The following is a 21513-nucleotide window of genomic DNA, read 5'->3' on the forward strand; positions in this document are numbered from 1 at the left end:
AATTGAACCGGGTGACGTACCATTGACTTCATCAATGCATGCTTTGAATAGTTCTTTTTACAAATCAAAAAAAGAAAAACTAGATTGGTTGAACATTTTTAGACAAAACTGTGTAAAAAACCATTGTAGAGTGATTTAAGAAGCGGTAACATCTAGCACAAATCGTGAGCAACCTAGTAATTTCCTGTGAATATGGTGGTCAGCACCACTAAACCATCTTGACATACAAGTAAAGCTGGTTTAAGCATTCCTTTGCTTCAACTTTCATTCTCGACGTGTTCAACGAAGCAAATGTTCGTAGAATTCGGCCTGGAAAAACTTGAAAATTTCTCCCTTTTCAAAAACAAGCGACGCGGAATTATGGCCGAAATCGCACGACTATTTTCTCTTTCAGCTCTCAGATTGGATTTGTAGATCACGGGAAAAGATCAAAGGGCTCCGTGGATAACCGAGCTATGTTCGTTCTTTCGCTCGATTCGCATTAAACTTTAGAGGTCCGGCGGTGGTCATCCTTCCGGAAAAACGATTTCCAACGAGGTCCATAAAAATCTTGTCAATACGAAAGGTACAAAACTAACCCATACTCACAACGTCCATTATGATTTGTTTTTCATTCTCTTTGTACGAGTTGATAAAATCGATTTCTAATCGTTTCTGTCTATAAAAATGAGACTGAACATATATAAAGCGAAATAATAGCTCAAGCTGTCGCACTCTCTCTTTCTTTCTCCCTTTTTTTTCTTTCAAAGGGAAAGAAAGATTTCATATCTCTTTATTCTCCCTTTTTGATGCTTGTTTTATCCGCGATATTTCTCCTCGTATCCTGCTACTGTACCCTCCGTCACTGACATTTTTTTTTTTTGTAACTGAGGATAAATGAACGTTGGCTATTTGTAACAGGATGTCAGAAGTTTATGATGATGATGATGATGATGATGAAAGGAGACCAGGAAGTGGAGGTATTGTTCACTCAGTCGACTCGTTCCTTCTCCTGGGTTCTAGGTCATTGACTGTCGTTGCTACAATTCCTTTTCCTTCGAATACCAAGTTTTGTCTCTATTGAGCGGTTGCTTCCCGAATAAGATATGTCTGTTTCTTCCTCCCCATTGTAGGTTATCAATGGGGAGGAAGATTATACCTTATCGATGGATTTTAGCCCTCTCTACCTAGCAGTGAGTTTGCTATTCTTGGTGAGGGTTGTTTTAACATGAGCTTAGTGTATCTAGCACCTCTAGTGTTTATCCACTTCTTCTTTTGCCATTTTTAGATCCATTCTGTGATGGAGGATTCTATATTTGTTTTTGTTATCCCAAGTATAGGTTCGGGGTCTATGTATGGTCTTGCAGATCCTTCTCTCGCCAGTCTGTCTGCTTTCTCGTTCCCCAAAATTCCTCTTTGTCCAGGTACCCAAGATATCATCAGATTGTTGTGTTTCCCCAGGTTTTGGAAATTTTCGATGCATTCACTAGTTTTAATCTATTCTTTTTCATGCTAATGCTTTAATAACCGCTTGGATATTCTATTTTATGGAGTAATGTTTGCCGGTGTAACCTATTTTAATATTTTCTGAGGCACAAAGGTTGATGGCTTGTACTTCAGCTGAAAGACCGAGGTATTCTTTCCTAATGAGTTGATTGATCATATTTTGGGCATAAAACTCCTGATCTGATTCGTTCATTTGTTTTGGAGCCGTCGGTATCAATATCATTGATCCTCTCTTGAATTCTTCTTCTCCTTTGCAGATTTCTAGGATTATGTAAGAGTGTTTCCGAGATCTTGTAGTCAGTCCCTATTTTTAAGAATGAGTGACTGATTTTAGTGATTATTCTTGTATACCGGAATTGTTCAATTCCCATCCAATCTGATTGTTTTTGGAGCTAATGGAGATTTTCCTCGCTTCTCCTTGTATAAAACTTTCAAATGGAGGCAGGTTTAGCAGTGTTTCTAGTGCAATCGACGGGGTTGTTTTCGCTTCTCCTGTGATAAGTAGATTTGCCAGTCTCTATATGCTGCCTAATATATGGGTAGCTTGTTTTTGCTGAGCCTGGTGATGATTGATGATCATAATCTCTTGGTTTAAAATATTTTACCGAATATCGGTGGACGTAGTAATGGGATGTTAGTGTGATAGAATGGCGAATCACTCGGGCTAAATTATTGTATTATGGTCCTCGATGATGACTTCAATCGACGTCAAACTGAGCCATTTGAATTTGAAAAAAAATTCCATTTCCTTACATTTCACGCTAGACGTTACCTTTCTGTACATTTTAAATAGGCTGAATTGAGAATTCCTTGCATTTCCAATAAAACACAACATATGAGTTAACCAAGGAAATGGGATCCACCTGTTACGTACGTAAAACACGTATTCCCCTCACAACCGCCGACACCTCGTTTTATCTCACCTGATCCTCAACAGTTGTCACGGTCGGACGAAGTTAAATCCAATTTGTTTTATTACCGTAGCCTGTGATAAAACCGACCCTTTAACTGAGATTGATAGCCGCGAGTCGCATACCGAGACATTTTTTTGACACCTACCTGTCTGTTTAATTGATATTTCAATTGATTGTAATTTTAGGGAGTTTCTATATTGCGTCGTTTAAGTGCTATTTTATCTCTAATTCATACAGGAATTTGATCCATCTTGGTTGCATTCCTTTTACGGTCTTTTTCTACTTTTTTCCCCCTACAAAGTGTAGAACCCTGTTTGCTGAAAGAATCTGAACACCCTGACGGACGATGCCGATCTTTCTTAGATACTTATTACGTCTGCAGTGCTCTCGTCAACATTCGAAGTCTCTACCTGCTTTGTTACATCCTGTAGTTTGTGCAGATTGATTTGAGAGAGTCGGTTAGTTGTATGGACATGAAATATATGTCATTTGCCACATGCCTTGTTCTATACACTAAATTTTGAAGACCAGTCAAATTTTCTTACTATTTAAATCCACCAATATACCAACAAACCTTCCTTGACTGTGGGTTTTTCCCCATTTCCACTACTTCTTATCTTGCAGTTCTTCCTGAATTTAAATATGTTAATTTAAATACCACCAGCTGACCAATATTAACAATTTTCACCAGCTTGGGTGCCATAAACTCGAGCTCATCTTTTGATGACAACAATTAAATAAAACGCAATAATACAGTAAATCATTTGTTTAAAAAATTAACAGTTTTTGATGTGTTTGAAATATACAACTTAAACCTTTAGAAGTCAAAACATCGTACATCACAGGGAAACAAAATTTATTCAAATGTGCTACCTTGGTTCCTCGTCAATATCATGAAAAAAGCAGATATTAGAAAATTTAATTTTTACTTTTCTATAAACTCAAATCCCCACGTGGAAAATCCTCTGGACATGATCTAATTATCTCCACCTACTACTACTTAGTAAGTACTTCGAAACTTCCCACAAAAGGCCATAGTGTTCTTAACCAAAACATGTAATGCCATCTGATGAACCATTCACTATCCTCTCTTATGGAAATATTCCGTCATTATTCTCATTCCTAAAGCCACATATTTGTATATGTACAAACTGATTGCTGTCTCAGAGTGAGGTACGGCAACGAGTTCTCGGAAGAAGGACATACTGTTGTCTTGTGCTTATCAAAGACGGTGCAAAAAGTGGAAGACAAGAGTAAATTAAGAAAAATGTAATCAATGTATTCACATTGAAAAAATTGTCTTGCCCTGTACTTTACTTCAACCACAAAGAGATACAGACTTCAAATCATATACTTAAGACATAAGTCAGAGTCAGTCGAGCCTAGACAGCAAACTCGCGTGGAATCCCCACAAGACTTCAAATACAAAACTTAAAAGAGGACAACTACGAAGACTTCAGGGACCGATTTAACCGTCGAAACTAAACTAACCTCATACAAGGCTTTACTGCGACCATTTTGCACATACGGAGTTGAACTGTGGGGTTCTGCCAAGCTATCTAACTTCCAGCGGATATGTTTTTAAATATGGGGCTTGTATATTTCAAACAAGTCAAAAACTGTTAATTTTTTTAAACAATAATTTACTGTATTATTGCGTTTTTTTTAAATTGTTCACTTCACAAGATGGGCCCGAGTTTATGGCACCCAAGCTGGTGAAAATTGCTCATATTGGTCACCTGGTGAACGGAGTATTAACATATTTAAATGTATCCCCATATCCAATCCATACGATCAAAAGTTCTCAGAGAAATCGTTCAAGCTCTTTTCTACGTCACTAACCTCAATATCCTCAACGACCTCAACATTCCTTTGGTCATCGAACTGATCCTTTCCCGATTCCAAAAGTTTTCACGCTAGCATCTCGATCCATCCTAACCCTACTGCTCGAAAGATCTCTACTCCGCCAGGTTGTCTTAATCGACGCATCAATTTTACGAACAAACCTCACATTTGAATTGTACGTTTCGTCATCCTCAGGCATATTCGTATTAGACAAAACCTCCGAAAAACTAATAAACATTAACTATAACCTGCTTTTGATTGAAAACAGTTACTAAAATGCACAATATTGTCTATTGCGCTAATACATAGTTGAATTAATTGTATTGGCTTTCTAGTACAGTAATGGAAGTAATCTAAAATTTCAGCTTTCCAGAAATAGGGGATGATCATTTCGATTGTTCATATGAACGTATTACTGAAATTAGTGAATTGTACCATAAATGTATCACAAAGGGATACACGGAATAAGAGTGGGGAAGTAGAGTCGATTGTGGTTTTAGTTTAATGCAGTTGATAATTGATAAGCCCTAAGGGGAGAGGGGATGTGTCATTTGCAACATTGTATCGGACGAGATAGAACGAAGTTGTCGAGGGGGAGAGTGTGGAGGCTATGGTAAAGCCATGGAAAGCGAGAGCGCGAGGGGTTAGGAAGGCCCGGAACAGGCAGAAAAGAGGGATATAGCGAGAGAGAGAGAGAGAGAGAGAGAGTGAGAGAGAGAGAGAGAGAAAGAGAGAGAGAGAGCTAGTGAATGCAAGAGATACAGTACAAAGTAGCATCAAACGCGTAGCCGGGGGCGAATCAGCAACAGTAACAATATCACGTCACAAACAAAACAGTTGAAAGGGGACCAGGATTTGAGGGATTTTTTTTAAAATATTCCGTTCGAACCCTTTCGAGTTCAAAATGCCTGATCGGGACGTGCCATTGACACGGATCAATCCGCTCCTAGTTTTCCAACTATTTGGCATTCCGCTCTCCCCCGACATGACCGACTCTTTTTGTCATTTAATTGACTGGAAACCATCGCTCCTGGAATATTCTCAGCGGGGGAATTATTTCATAAACTAAAGACGTGAGTGGAATGTTGTTATGTTCGATTTCGATGTGGTTTTTCTCGCTAAATCAATCAATTCCAGTTTTTATTTAATTAATTATCGGTTTACTATTAATAGTTATTTCCAATTTTTCTTCTCAACCGTCTTTGCATAAAAATTAGAAATTCCAGTTTCACGGCGAATTTGCATACAACTTGCCTCTCACTTGCCTAATACGAAAAACATATGTTAAAAAATTCCAAGTCGCGATTAAGTTACTGAGTATTGATCAAAATTGAGTATTGTCGAGAAAATTTAACTTTAAGCTTCGTTCTTCCAATTACAGTTCAAACAAGTCCATGATGACCTACCAAAAAAATCAAATATTCGACTACCTTAATTTCAAAAGTACATTTTCTTCTTTAAGTAATGGTGTGATAGATGATTCTATGTTAACTGTTACGTGAGAGAGTATTTATAAGCGTGAATGTGTAGTACAAGAGCGTCGATCAAGTATATCATCGTCTTCCATTAGACCTTAGAGTACAGTTGTTTGTGTGTATAAAAGATGAATAACGAGTATCATCCAACTTTATGTGAATGGTATGTGTGACGTGAGTGTATTTAAGAACGAAAGTGAGTGTGTTTAGGTTAAAACTGCATGCATTGGGGGCTGAAATGATCTTGTTGTCGATAACCGGAGTACTTCGGTGATGGTACGGATAAAATCGAGGACTGACGCCAATGTGCAGAATCAAACTTATATAAATCAATCAATCAATCACTATCAAAGTAATAGATCTGCACACCGTATGGTTGGTAAATATCTTCCAAAGAACACCATATGCCATAGTCACTCTCAGACATAAACCTTACAAACTTCCCAACCTCTTACAGACCTAGCATACTTCGCCTTGTAATGTCCAAAATCCTTGGATTTAACTTTGAAACGCCTAATACCCATCCTAGCTTACATAAAACCATTCAGTCTTATCAATTCCTTTTCCGACGCTTTCCTACGATACAGCAATGCCTCAGGCTTGTTGACACTATTTCTTCTGTTTTGAAGAAAAGAGACTCCCATGCTTTTGGTAGAGTATTTCACCGGAGAGTTCTTTCAAACTGAAACAGTTCCTAATCTCTCCTTATTGACTAATCCTAAAATATTCAACGAAGAAAACAGATTGTTGCTTCAAAGTAAGGTGCGGCAATGAGTTCTCTCGGACAAGACTGATCCAAGTTGGCGTCCCACAAGGCAACATTCTTGGTCCCATCTTACTATTTACCTGCTGACCTGTACATCCCAATAGCTTGCAACCTACGCAATTTTATCTCCTACCCGAACAACCTACCGTATCCAGGAGCACCTTGAACTCATAGAAGAATTGTGCAAAATGTGGAAAATGAAATAGAGCGAGGAGAAATGCACCCAATTTACGTTCACGTTAAATAAACAGATTTGACCACCTCTTTGAATTTACGACAAGAAACTACCGATATATACACAGGTTATAAACCTAAGGCTATACTTAGACGTGACATGTGTCTCACAAAACTCAAGCGACAAAATTAAACAGATGACGTTCTAGGAACGAAATCAGACATGACTGTCCTGAACCAACTAACATTGTACAAAATATTACTTAAACGTATTTGGACATACGGCGGTCTAATTAGCGGTCTAAGTATTTCAAACAATAGTGCTCAGAAGAATTCTCTAAGCTTCTTAGGGGAATGTTATGATCTTCTTTCATAGTGGGGTTGAAAACGTAGTATGCTTATATATATTGGCTTATATTCCCTTTAATAACTGATCATGCATGTCGCCCCAAACGAGGATGGCCCCGAGACCTCCTCGGCCTTATCCGATAATCAGGCGATAAAATCAAGCCGGAAGTGACAGATCGATTTTTGACTGGTCAGACCTTTGGAATTTGAATATCAGTCCTTGTTTCGAATTTTATAGTTTTTTAGACTGCCGAATAATTTGTATGGTTCGAAATCAATCGACCTAATGATTGAGAATCCAGTTGAGCTAAAATTTGTCCATTTACTGTTTTATAAAAATGTTGAACATGCTATAACTGGAAAGGTATAAGAACCGATCCACTTCGAAAAACAAGACGTAAAAATGCAAAGTAGTGGTAATAAGCCACTTGTTGTCGTCATAGTCCCTAGTACAATATATTTCTCTCGAGGCAACCGACCTCATCTCCGTAGCGGAAACATCACTTTTCGTCTCCCACTTGTAGACGCCGAGGCGAGCCGATCGGATCCGTTCCGGGCCGTCGCAACATCAGCCCCGATCCATCGTCACACGAAGACACGTGTCCTGACACGTGTCCTTACAGTGCAACGACTGAGCGATACGGCTTTTACGCTAAGCTTTTTTAAGCCTGTCACGGGAAATATACCCCGAGGCCGTGGCCCTTTCGTTTCCAATGGTTCATAATTTTCAAGATTAAAATGGATTATTAGAACTTTTCCAACCGATTTTTTACCAAACTTGAAGAATTGTTTTCCTATGAGAGAAAAGTTAATATGAGGGACTTTTATGGAAAAAAAAGTTCGTAGTCTTTCGTGCTTTCCCGGGAGATGCACTTTTTATTTGCTCTGTTAATATATTCATTCTTTTTTTTCTCTTTTTTTTAATAAATGATATTGTCCGGCATCCCCTTATTTAACGACCGTTTTGCAATTGCCTCGCCTGATTTATTCACGACGTGGTCACCCTTCACCCTTTCGTCCATCAGCTCGTCCACTTTTCCCACTTTTCCCAGCACCATATCAAAAGGAAACTTTAAAATCTTAATTCTTAATATAGAATACTTTTGTCTCACAAAGCGTATAATCTATTAAAAAATATTCCGTTCGGAAGAGAAGAGAATTATTCTCGAACGGACATTTGTTTCTTTTTTTGTATAAAATCAGGTAAAATCAAGAGGTGCATATTGCAAAATGTAATAAATTTACACCCCTGTCTTAAGTTTTTTAAATAATGAATTTTTCATGGACAATGATAATTTTAAAATATTTAGAATTAATGATCAACCGATATAAGGAGATTAAAGATAACATAATGTGTAACCAGAGATTATTGTAATCATTAAAAAATTTGTCAGGGTGGGTTAAATTATTCAACAATAATTTAAGAGAGTTTTTGTTCTAAGTGATTCCTATCTTGTTTGACGATTCACCGTCCCTTCGACTTCGTCGATCATGCAATGCAACAATTTTATGTTCGATTCTCGAGTGGTGGAGCTGCAGAAGTCATTTTTAAATGTTTTCCGGTAGAAAAAAAACTCTGGTAGTCGAGTGGGAAAACGTATCGAATTGCAAACAAGTCAATCCGAATTGTCAATAACGTTTAATGACCGTCTACGGAAAAGGTGTTAAACCTACCTTTCTTTGACGAGGGTAGGTCTGTGACATCGGCCAGAACTGAAGGGCTCACGCTAGTCGGTTGAATTGATGAAAAGGGGCTTCCACCTGTGCTTGGATACCTGGGAAACAAACAAAACCCATTGTTCAGCCCCGAGTTACACGCTACTTAAGATGCCGATTCAATTTCTACGCCGGACGCTACCTGCGGGTCCTAGCCGAAGCCGGATCCCGCAGTCATCGGCGGAGTTTTGACAGAGATAACCGGACTTGATACTCACCAGTGGGTCGGCCTGGGCCACGAGGTTGACTGGCCGTTGAGTATCCTCAGTTTGTCGTAGACGATATCCGTGCTCGGGGAGACGGCACAAGGCACCTGGACTTCTTTTTGGGCGGCGAGGTTCCTAAGTACTCGGTTGATTGAAGATACCTGCGAACATAGGAAAACGTCGAAAATTCCAGTTAATATATGGAACTCTTGAGAATATTTTGAAATCGACGTAAATCAGACTGAGAAGATAACGTTTATTCTTTAAATATGAAGACTATAATTAATTAAGGCTTTTAGNAATAGTTTTTTCAAATATAATATTCTGCCTTTGTTGTTTATTTTATATATTAATCGACTTGTTTTTTATATAAAATAAGAAAATTGAAAATACGTAGTGCTCGGACACTACATCAAAATTGTTTTAGGCAGCTCGCAATACAGCTTTTTCCGTAAATTTTACCATTTAAAATTAACCCCTTTTCACATCCAATTAACTCTTTTTAATTTCAAACTTACCGTGTCAAAAAACATATGAGGTATATGAAATGTAAGGACGTAAAGTATTATACACATACAGTTATAATGGAGAATGATATAAAATAAAACATAAAATTAAAAGATTCTTTTTTTAATTTGAAAAATGGTGTTTTTTAGAGGACAATTATTTTATATTATTACTTAAAAACATCTCAAAAAAATTATTTTATATAATTTTAAATTCTAGTTGTAATTATATAAATTTCATATAGTTTTTAAGAGTCNTTTGAAAAATGGTGTTTTTTAGAGGACAATTATTTTATATTATTACTTAAAAACATCTCAAAAAATTATTTTATATAATTTTTAATTCTAGTTGTAATTATATAAATTTCATATAGTTTTTAAGAGTCCAATTATTTTATATCTAAAAAAACCACAATTAAAAGAAGAATCGTAATAATAAAAAAGAACTCAGGATTATGAAGGAAGTTTATTTCATCTGCTAATATGTCATACCATCTACAAGGTTTTAAGATGTTGTAAAGAAAGGGTTAATTTGATATTAAAAAGGGTAAATTTGAAAGTAAAAAAAGGCTAATTTTAAATCAAAAAGAGTTAGTTTGACGGTAAAAGTTTTAATTTAAAAAAGAGGACAATTGGAAAATAAGAAGGGTTCATTTGAAGTTAAAAAAAGGCAAATTTGAAATGAGAAAGATTAATTTGACGAGAAAAAGTATTAACTTCAAATCGGAAAAGGATAATTTGAAAATAAAAAAGGGTTAATTGTGAATTAACAAAGATTAATTTGAAGGTAAAAAGGGTTTAAAAGGGAATAAAGCTATACAACCTTGCCCTAGTACGTAACGGCGTACTTTATATTTTTATTTTAAAAAGTACACATCCAAAACTTCATCAACGCAATATCAGTAATAAACTAGTAGATTTGTCATGAAAAGGGTTAATTTGAAGGAAAATACAATAATAGGGTTATCGTAGATATTGAAATACATAATTTGTCACCAGACGACGCATAGCAGGTTCAAATATTTTTTTACCAAGAAACAAAGTTGATACTCCTACTCTTAACCTCAAAAAACCCTGTACACAAATTTTTGTAAAAATCAGGAAAAAATTTTCTCAAATACTTTCGATTTTTTTTTTAATCACAAAAATAGTGACAACTTTCAATGACTCGACCGATGTACAGGAAACTGTCCAAAGATTTACAAACTTATGTCACAACCGAAGATACTTTACATAAAATGTAAAATTAATTTTCTCGATGATAATGACATTACAAAATTGATATAGGTTTAAATGAGAGAAATACAGCTTATTAACTATTGCAATGCAACCGGATTCTTACGAAATTCGGAGGAGTTAAAGTTTTAACTGAAAAATGCGGCATCGGAAAAATAAAAAATCGTCCCTACCCTTCCAGCCCAAAAAATGTTTTTGTTTGGCATAAAAATTGGTATTTAGGAGCTTTAGAGGATGCTTAAAACGAATTCAAATTGTATTTTTCGAGAAAAAAAATATTTTGGCCTACTTTACTTAAAGCGTTTTCAGGCTTTTGTAATTGTTTATATGTATATCTGATCTCATTCAATAAATTCATGCATTCACTCATTCAATGCGTAATATTTTATTATTTTACATAAAAAAAATATATAGGCATATAATAACCTAGAAATGCGTGCTCAATAAAGGCAGGAACACATATTTTAAAAAATTATTTAAATTACTTAACATATATTTTCTTGGCTCTTTGGCCCCATTAGCAAGAACGCTCGGACACATATCTAATATTTTCGATATAGAATCTTCAAAAAAAGTTTCATTAAAATCTGTAATCTCACTATTGATATAAGTATTTTAAGAAAAAATACGTATTTTTACATACGTTCATACAGTTCGAGAGTAGCTGGAGAAACCAGGAAATAAGGAAACCTGGCAGGAAACCAGATCTGGCAAATGCTATAAAACTAAGATTATTTCTCGAAAATGGAGGACTGTCTGGTTGAAAAAAGAGTTGATGGAGAGAAGCTAGGGTGAAAGAGAACCAAGATCAGATGGAGTTAATAAAGGTGCTGCAACCATCAACCAACAAAAAGTCCCACGAAATGTAAATTTTGTATCCTTTGGACGGTAGAAAATAAAAACAATGAGAGTGTAGAATGAGAAGGTTCGTGAGACGGATTACACTCGAATACTAGATATATTTAGTGTTGATCGAGTGTGGGGCGATGGGAAACTTCGGGTGTGAGTAAGTACTGGATCTCCACCCCCGTGTGAGGAGATTACTCGACCGGAATTACTCCCGTTGATGCAATAACTGTTCCTGAGGCGTTTCATTTAGTTGTGCCCGAGTTAAGAGGACATAATGAAAAGCTTGTAGGGGGGTTGATGTTTAGAGGAGAAGGGTTGGTTGATACACTATAGGTATACGATGGTTAATCAACCCCCCGCCCCGCGCCCCTTACCATATACCCTTGGCGTATTTATTAGGCCGGATCACGTTCTAGGCAATAAAGTATCCATTAGTATTTCACGTCGTATCTCGATGTGAAATGTTCAAAGGGATTTATCACCGATTACGACGGATAATTGCGGATAGTTATGCGGTGATAGGTTTGCTTTGATTCAATCTTGTTTGAAACTGAACCGCAAAGGGCAAAACTTTTGCCAAGAGGGTTGTATTAAAATTGAAAATTTTTTCAACGTACTCAATTTTTTGGTTTTTCGTATTGTATTTCCGTCTGCTGAGAGCTTTTTCAATTTTTTTTCAAATTCCAATAATTTTCAATAAATTATACAATGTGTTAAAACTTGGAAGGATTGACATCGCTGTTTGCTGGGATCATAACGTTTACGAGGGTGGCGTGTGCCTATTGAAAAGGGGGATAACAAGCGAGACGATTAAGCGCGAGATGAAAACCCAGCGGGATAGATCTGAGCTTTAATGAAGATCCAGGAAACCGTGCTGGGAAGACATCTGGCATTCTCCGTCAAGCCTATATGGGGATCGTATTGTCTAACTTTCTCATCCTGTTGTTTTTTCAGCGTTCTTCGCTGAGTGGCCCCCAGGCCTCTGCACTCAGAGTGACGACATATTGTTCGACAGATACTCTCGTAGGAGTCAAATCTTTTGTCCAAATAGACTTCAATGCCCTTTTGTACCTTTCTGTAATGACTCTTTTTCCTCGGCCTCTCATAATCTGCCGCCTCTTCCATTCGTCCCTTTGTGTTCGTCTAATCGGTTTCATTCCTCTGTAGCACCTGATATGACCTTTTCAACTCTAGCGTCGACGCAGTCCGGGCCTCGACGGATTGAAATCGAATCCTCACGAGCCACGCAGTTGTAAACACCGTTTGTCAACAAATACAGTCTTTCTATATAAAAAAACAGGCATAACACACATAGGTCATTTCAACTCTCAGCAAAGTACGTTTTTGATGTAGAAGAAAATCAATTTCGTCTGTACGACTGTTTTTGTATTTTTATTTTTATATATTTTTATGGAGAGGGTCATTATCCCTGTGACTTTTATAGGTCTGTTGTGAAACTCCTGAAATCATTTCTATACCTCGGAAAGAGCACTTTTTCCTATAAGACTTTTTTTATGTTAGTATAGCCTTTCTCTAGTGCCTCACATTCACAAAGCATATGTATGGTTCCTCTTGACAGCGTCGGCAAGGTTCTGTCTTTGTCCATCTTTAGACAGTAGTTAGGAAGACAGTGGCTCACCTTTTAGCTTGCCCCTTGTGCTTTCGTCCTGTGCTTGGGCTTTTCTTTCTCAAGCCATTTTGCAAGCTCCATCATTAGCACATTTTCTGGTATGCCTGGTTGTGGTTCTGGTCCCATGGGTGAGAAGGGGAGCTGGTCAGCCTGTTTGTTTCTTTCTATACGTTGTCCTGGAACCCATCTCAAAGTAGCCTTGTTGCGTTTTCTTATGACCATTATACTATTTAGCCACTCCCAGACTAGGAGGCCATGGATAGGCTAGAATCGTAACCAAGCTAATATGGATGTCTGGATTTCTCTTGACAGAAGATGCATGATTCTGTCTGCTTTGCTCATATTTTGTTGGTTAAGGGGGTTGGTATAGAGGCCTACCATTTTTCTCAAATCCTGCCTGCTGAGGAGAGAGAGAGAGAGAGAGAGAGAAAGAGAGAGAGAGAGAGCGTGAGAGTGATAGTGAGAGAGAGAGAGGGAGAGAGATTCCTTTGCCTTCCTTTTTGGAGACATTTATAAATCTCTTTTGCCTCATACCTGATGTTTTATCCAGTGCTTGAGTTTTTCTTTCTCAATCCATCAAACCATATTCCCACATCAACTTAGCACATTGTCTGGTGCACCTAGTTATAGTTCTGGCCCCGTGGTTGAGAGGGCTGCCTCTTTTGGAGGTTAGTTGGGCTGCCTGTTTGTTTCCTTCTGTACCTTAATGTCTCGGAACCAACTTTAAAGTAACCTTGTGTTTTGTTAGAGCCATGGGCAACTTAGGGGTTCCAGACTAGGTTGAGCTCAAAGCATACGCATTTAATGCCTCGATTGCCCGAAAGTGTGCTGATCTATGCACCTTTCATAATTTCATTTATACTTCCGTGCACAGAGTTGGATTGCATGAACCTCAGCTTAGGCGAGATTCAGGATTCAGCGAAGATTAGGATTAGCCCCTATCCGTCAGTGTACCGTTTCGATCTTATAGACGTTCCTGGGTGCTGCCTTTCTTCCAATTCTATTATCTATGACCACATGGAAGAGCCTGTCAAATTTGCGCTTTCCTCTCATTCTGTCACCGATGTAGCTATCTCATTTATTTTAATTCTCACCAGAATTTTATGATCGCTTCTTCTTAGATCTAGCTTTATTTTCCTGTATCTCAGTTGTTTTGTACAATAATTTGTATGGGTGGAAAATGATGGCGGGTTTTTTTTTGGAAGGAACTACACAATGGATGCCCAACTGCACAACTCCCTTAGTATTAAAATATCTAATTGAAGATATTATCCAGTAAACTATACAGAACGGTGCATTTTTCGACGCGTCATAAGAAAAACAATGCATCGTCTACTTAAATGGACTCTGAGAATTAAAACGAATTATTTTGGTAAAAACTGGAAGAATTTATTTACGAATGTGCAATGTAAACGTGTTAATAAATGAATTTCGCCACACAAAATATTATTCAATGAATAAAGCACTGGTCCAGAAGGTCGCACGATCACAGACGTGTTGCCGGTATAGATATAATTTTGACCAAGTCTTTGAAATAGCTTGTCTTGCAATTGATTATTTTTCTAAGGAATTTAAATTGAAATTATTATTCATTTTTATATTAGAAACATCAGCCGAACTCCAGTTCTCACATCCGTAGTTATTTAGCGGGATTTATCGAGACTTTTTAATTTTTCTTGTACGTATTAAGATATGGGATGATTATAAAACGAGAAACTGTATCAGCAGTGAAGGAAAAGAGAGAGCAAGTTTTAATTGTGATCTCAGAGGGTGGTGACAGTTGTCGACAGAAGGGCGCGTGCCTTCACACCCTTCCTACCCTCTAGTTTACTGGATTATTACCTTATAATAATAACTACCCTTGTATCTCATGCATATTTCCTCTCTGCCTCGCCCGCTCCCCCACTATAATTAGTTACGCGAATCTCGACAACACGCCCATTGTTTCTCTTGTTTGTATTCGGGGCGGATGGAAGAATAGTCCGTTTCATTCGATTCTCTCCGGATTTGTAGCGAACCGACGGGGGAGACGGTCGCTGAGTGACTAACAGACATCCTCGGCGGGCGGCGGAAAGGCCGACTGTTGAATAAAAGGTTTATCGGCTGCTTTCACCAACTGTCCCGCCTTTGTTGACATGCGGCTATTCAGCCTGGAAAAGAAATCTCTGTCGGTGTCGAACGTTGTTAGCAGGTGGCACCATGTGCTGCCCCTTCCCACGGACTTGGGAGATGTAATCTTCGTCTTAATTACTATCATGGCTCCCGGTTAAAAACCCACTATTACACTCGGACACTTTAATAGTCCTGTGGTTAAATCATCAAACGGTCTTAGATCACTCTCGGAGTTCTATTACGAGCTGGTGAACCATTTTTTCAGCACAAAGGTCGTCCTTGTTCAGGCGAACAGTGGAGCAAAAGTGGAAATAAAACTATTTTCAAATATTTTTAAAAATTATTGGTTTTGATTTTTATTGTAGTATATATCTCTGCCTTTCTTTCCTGGACCTTTTCTTGGCCAATAACAGCCAAACCAGACCAAAAGAAAAATCCCAAGGCTTTTTGTATAGAAATGTTATTTGTGATTATAAATTGTTTATACTTCCTTAAATTCACTAATTTCGTGGTCCGCTTGACCAATTAATATATTACAATTAATTAAGGTTTTTAGTTGAGATAAAAAAGTCAATGGCACGAGCGTGATTCGAACCCACGATCTTCGGCTAGATACGCCGCTGCTCTACCACTTGAACTATCGTGACCTCGATCCACTCGGACACTCGTGGGTTCGAATCCCGCTCGTGCCATTGATTTTTCATCTCAACTAAAAACCTTAATTAATTGTTTATAATATTATTCATCTATTCTTCAAGGACGAAATCCAACCAAAAGTGTACTGTGTTTTTTATATTTAAAATCGGCCTTTAATAGTGTTGACCGGATGGGATTGCTCTTAAAATTAAACAACCTAGACTTTTTCTCTAAGTTTCTTTCCACATTAAGATCAATTTTTGCCGCAACAGGGTCAAGGGTATCTGAAAAGGGGGAGGAAGGAGTTTCTGAGTTTTACTTTCAGCAATGAAAAATAACGGTCCAAAATAGTAGTCTTTAGAACGGGAGAACGTCTGAAATCTTCTTACAGGCGGTTTTTCGTAGGAGAGAGGATTGAAGTGGTACCATGTCTAAACATTTTAAGCAGAGCAGCGAAATTTAACTCTAGGACATGGGCGCCGTTGGTTAGCCAACATGTTCTCCCACTCAAATCCAAGTTGGCGGTTTTTAATTTTTGCCGGTGCATCCTCTGCTAAATGGGTATCCAGTTAAATATGGGTATTTCGATAGTTTCGCCATAACAAAGGAAAGTTTACTATATTTGGTTAATATATTTTTGTAGGGTTCGGTTGTCTGGACGCTTATACGGTACGCAAGACACTAGGTAAAGATTGCACCATTGTTTTCAGTATAAAATATGATGTGTCAGGATTTATAGGGTCGTATTTGAAATTTTGAAATTGAACTGGGTCTGAGGTACCCTATACAATTTTTCTCCAAAAAAGTTAAAAATTTGACACTGGATTAAAAAATATTAAACACGTATTATTTGTTTTTAGATAGCGTCATTGGTTCAAGAAAAATTCAGGAAGGCCATAAAAAAAGACACCAAGTATAGCAAAACTATTATTAAAATAGTGTGTTTATTTAAACCAATGTACAATAATTTTTTTTAAATTTTAACTGTATTTTCATATTTGTTCCTACTAGTAGGGCAAACATAGTTAGATTAAGAAAGTAAAATAAATTTAAAAGAATATTAATATTAAAATAGGTAAAACATTTTATGCTTTATGGGTATTAACGTTGAATAAATTTTTATAGCATGCAGCCAGTTGGTCCTATAATCTCCAAAATTGTTTCATTCAATTTAACACGAAAAAGAAAGTGGGAATTGGCATTACAAATAACTAAGTGGTATTGCTGAGGTACATGGTAGGTTTTTTCCATTTTCCGGTGTTTTCCCACTAGAGAGTTGCCTCCATCTGTTAAACATTTTCTTCCGAACTACAGAAGGTAGGGAAGCCTTGTATTCATGCGGGAAGTCGGGACAATTTTTCTCCTACAAAATTAAAATTTCAACTCCCATTTTGCGTTTCAGAACTTTCTCAACAATTTATTATATTCCTCCTTCGTCCTTATTTAATGTGTACTCCTCCAGAATCAAAATTTCCGCTCGCATTTTGAGTTTCCGACCTTTCTGAAGAAAATTTTCCGCGTCTGGTGTAGTCAATCCCTTGTAACCGGCATAACTCGGAAACCATTAGACAGTTTTTATGAACTTTTCAGGTATTGCGCAGGCCGTTTTCTAGATGGTCTCGTATGAATTTCATCCCAATCTGAGTAACGGTATCCCCTGCGGAAATGTAAAATCCCGTACACAATTTTATTTCTATTTTTTTTACCCTTTCCACCACCCCGCCGTACCTGAGGAACACCCCATACCGGCGGACAAACGCTTTAGCTTAATCGAATTTGTATATCTAAGGAATTTCAAATAAATAGGATAAAAATACCTCCCAACGATCTTTCTATCCCGTACACAACTATATCTCCGAAGACATTGGTGGCATTGTTATGAAATTTTCAGGGATTATACTTTATTAAGTTGGAAACGTGGCTGAGCAAGATAATTTTGTTTTCTTACATCTCTCATGCCATTTCCAGAAAAATTGATAAATTCTAAGTCCGTCGTTGTGAATTCCATTTTTGCTAGGAGTCTCGCTGAAAACAGATGGCTGTGCAAACGTTCACTTGATATTGTCGTTGCATTGCAGAAAATACCAAGTCGATAAGATAATTAAGGATTAGTTTTTTTAATTTGAAATAACATTTTATCGAGTTGAATGATTCTTTCTAGAATCAATTAACTTGAAAGTCGAACTTTCTGTTATCAACTATAGGAAGTGCGTATTTTAAACTCAAATATGTTAAATTTTAGGTTTCAAATTTGATTCATATGAGAAAAATCAGCACTAATTCATTATAGTTGTTAGTTAAAGCCGGTTGTCATTTTACTAATTCGACATCTTGGTCTCTTCCACCAGGCAGATTTTGTAACATTTTTGTTAACATAAAAGCAGTCTGATAAAAAAGAATCGTTAATTTTCTTTCCCCTTGGTACGTTATATAGTTAAGAGGTCTGATGTATTTCGGGGCTGTTGTTCAGCAAGTTGGTTCCACTAACTTGGTTTCTTTACGACCTCAAGAAATGACTTGGTACGGCCCATCTGTTACAACCTTCATCTTCGCTTTATACAACATTCCGGGCCCCCTTTTTACACTTACAAACCATATTTGCCTTTCACATATTTACTCTCTAAATTTATTACAAAAAATCCAAGGAAAATAAAGAATTGTAAAATTAACAATTTTTGTTTTACTGTTCGGTTTTCTAATTAAGAGTCAAATTTATTTTTTCAGATGAGACCAATCAGTTTTTAAATGACTAATAACTGACTAGGTTTTCGATAGAGTCTTGCACCCAATCGTAGTCTATAAACTTAAACGATTTTTAGCCTCGTTTCTTTATCTTAATTATATTCAAATGATCGCTACTTCAGAGATGTTTCACAAGTAATTAGCTATTAGACAGGCGTTCACAAGGGAGCAATCATGGTCCCATCCTCTACACCATTTATACTGCTGACTTTCCTATACATCCCGACAACAATATTTACTTCTAATATGAACCTCCAACATCTAAGAACAACGCCCATCTCTCTCATAGACCTTTCCTTCCCTCTGAAGTTACGTACTTACACAAATCTCCGAGTAGAAAAATCCTCTGGACTAATTACCATCAGTTAACTTGGAAACCTCATTCCTAAAGCTCACAAACCTCCGAACTTCGCAATCATCCCTCTTCCTGTCCAAAATCCTTTTAAGACCTCTGTTGAAACATTTAATATCCATCCTAGAATAAAATCACTTCTTCTCGTCAATCCCATACCGAGCAGATTTCAAAGTTGACACACTTTCCTCCGCTCCTGGTAAACAAAACAATATTGCTTAGGTGCGTTCCTGGAGTTGGATCAACCGACCAAGCTTTTGATCAAGGGTGTGACATCGAGGGATCCGTAAACTTACACAATTCCTCTCTACTCATTATTATCTATCCTGGAATCATTCACTAACCGCTGATTCAGAGGTGCGGGTTCAGATGTATGATCAATGAACGCATGAGTCTCACAACGGAGCATTGCTGGTCCCATTCTTTTTACCATTTCTACTGCAGATTTTCTTGTACATCACAACACAAGTATTGCCACTTTATGACACCGCAGTATTTTGACTGAATCCTCCAAAATCCAAGAAACACCTTGAGCTTATCAAAACTGATGAAAAAAGGGGAGGGCAAGACCGAATGAGGAAAATGCACACAGTGTACTTGTACTGTGAAAAAACTTCCACTATATAATGAGCCATCGACTTCAGGGAATATACTTAGGACCTAGGAACAAGACCCTACACAAGGCAAAAGAAACAATGACTTAAAGAAAACTTTTAGAACAAAAATCTGTTTTGATAGTCAAAACTCAACTAACTCGATACATGATATTACTGTGAATTGTATATAGAATGGAATTGTGGATCCTGCCAAGCTTTACAATACCCAGCGGGTCTAAGTCGTTTTATCGAAAATCCTTAGAGGGAATGTCATAGCTTCTTACTACGTCAGTAACATCATAACTTTTTGAGAGCCAAATGATACGATCCCGCTTCCGAAAGTTCCACTCCAAAACTATAGATCTATCCTAACCTTACTGCCTAAGCTCTATTTACACTTTTCTATCCCGAGCGAAATCTGATGGCCTCGAGACCTCCTCACCATTATGAAATAATGAAATACCACAATACTCAATTTTATGAAAACCCTAGAACAGGGAAAAAATAACTCTTTCAAATTTTTCTTGTAACTGGATCAGGGATTTGAATTTCAGAATTTGCATCTTAGGCGGTAACAGAAATCACCTGCTAGAGTGTATATTTCAAGAATGAACAATTTCTCCATGTCTTTGAAAGAAAAGGAAAGAGACCCCTATGGAGGGAGGGGACTAGTAACAAGTTGATGGTTTAACGACTGGATGTAAGGAGGAGAGTGGATCTCCGGGATTCATGCATTATGGAAGGAGGAGCTGTCGCCCTAACCCTCGGACAAAAATTAGCACTTGCAAATAAACAAGTTGGGGAGCGCAAGAAACTCTTGAAGACCCCACCTACTACACCTACAACAATCTTATTTACATAATTCAATTCAATAAGTCAGCCGGATTCTCTTCTCTTCGTTTTTTTCTCTCTCGCCCGAGACACATAGTGTTATTGCGGTCCGCGGAATTCGATAGATGGAAAATACCCCTTTTTCTTTTCACCTCTTGCACAAATTCAAACAATTCAAACACTCCTGCCGTTTATTTGTTAAGTCGGGCATCTGGAAAGACAAATCAACTTAAGTGAGATCAGTTTATTCGTATTTTAATAGATAATGGCATTATGATTTTAACTCTTCATGGCTTATTGTTAAATTATAGGAAACGAACATTAGCAATTTTGTTAAAAGTTTAGCTGGAAATAGCAGTGACAGAGAGTTTAGATTGGCGCCAAATAAACCAGTGTTGCCAATACCCAGGCAGAAACAGCAGGTACTGCTCTAAACTCACGGGATTTCCTGCTATCCTTAAACAGGGTTGCTAAAATTGGCATTGCTGTGCACTTTGGGCAAGAAAGGGTCAAATTATAAACAGGATATGATGCCTATACACGGCAAGAAACATCGAAGAAAAAGCACTGCACCCGCCCTAAACCCACAGGGTTTTCTGCTAATCTTAAACAAAATCGTTTAAAAAAGTTGGTGTTGTCTTGAGAAACGTTGGACAAGAAAGGGTTAAATTATAAACTGGACATGAAAAATTTATGTTTAGCTAGTATAACAATCGATACAAGATGCATTGGTGGGGTGAAGAGCCATGTTGGAGATTGAAGATTCCAAGATGGAGATTTTAGATTGACGCAAAAAAAAATCAATATTACCAAAACAAGAAATAAAGCATTGAAAAAAAAAAAACACTGCACCATCCCTAAACTCATGGGATTAGCTAAGCTTTAGCAATTTTACTAAATTTGGTGTTGATCTAAGGTAATGTAGTGATGTTCGGAGTCCACGTTTGAGCATGTTATCTCTCAGTCGGATAAACGACTTTTCGGTATCACTGTGGCTACAGATTGTTTGTAATGTTCAGTTAACTTGAAGAGTTCTCAGAACTGAGAACTGAAATATGCGTTGTAGAGAAAAATTGTGAACGACCTTGACGCAC

The 21513-nt window shown here is 37.3% G+C and overlaps 1 protein-coding gene across 3 annotated transcripts in view; it reads right to left on the reverse strand.

The window, feature by feature from the left end:
- Positions 1-21513, reverse strand: part of LOC106668889 (paired box protein Pax-6-like) — a 211194-nt gene that overhangs the window by 36186 nt on the left and 153495 nt on the right. For all 3 annotated transcript variants that reach the window (XM_024226155.1, XM_014398043.2, XM_024226154.1), the window contains exons 5-6: positions 8942-9090; positions 8682-8782 (exon numbers count right to left, since the gene is read on the reverse strand). In XM_024226155.1, coding sequence (XP_024081923.1) covers positions 8682-8782; positions 8942-9090 — 250 coding nt within the window. The remainder of the gene's footprint in view (positions 1-8681; positions 8783-8941; positions 9091-21513) is intronic.

Source organism: Cimex lectularius, unplaced genomic scaffold (genome assembly GCF_000648675.2).
Source record: "Cimex lectularius strain Harlan isolate CLEC.00 unplaced genomic scaffold, Clec_2.1 scaffold66, whole genome shotgun sequence".
NCBI classification, from domain to species: Eukaryota; Metazoa; Arthropoda; class Insecta; order Hemiptera; family Cimicidae; genus Cimex; species Cimex lectularius.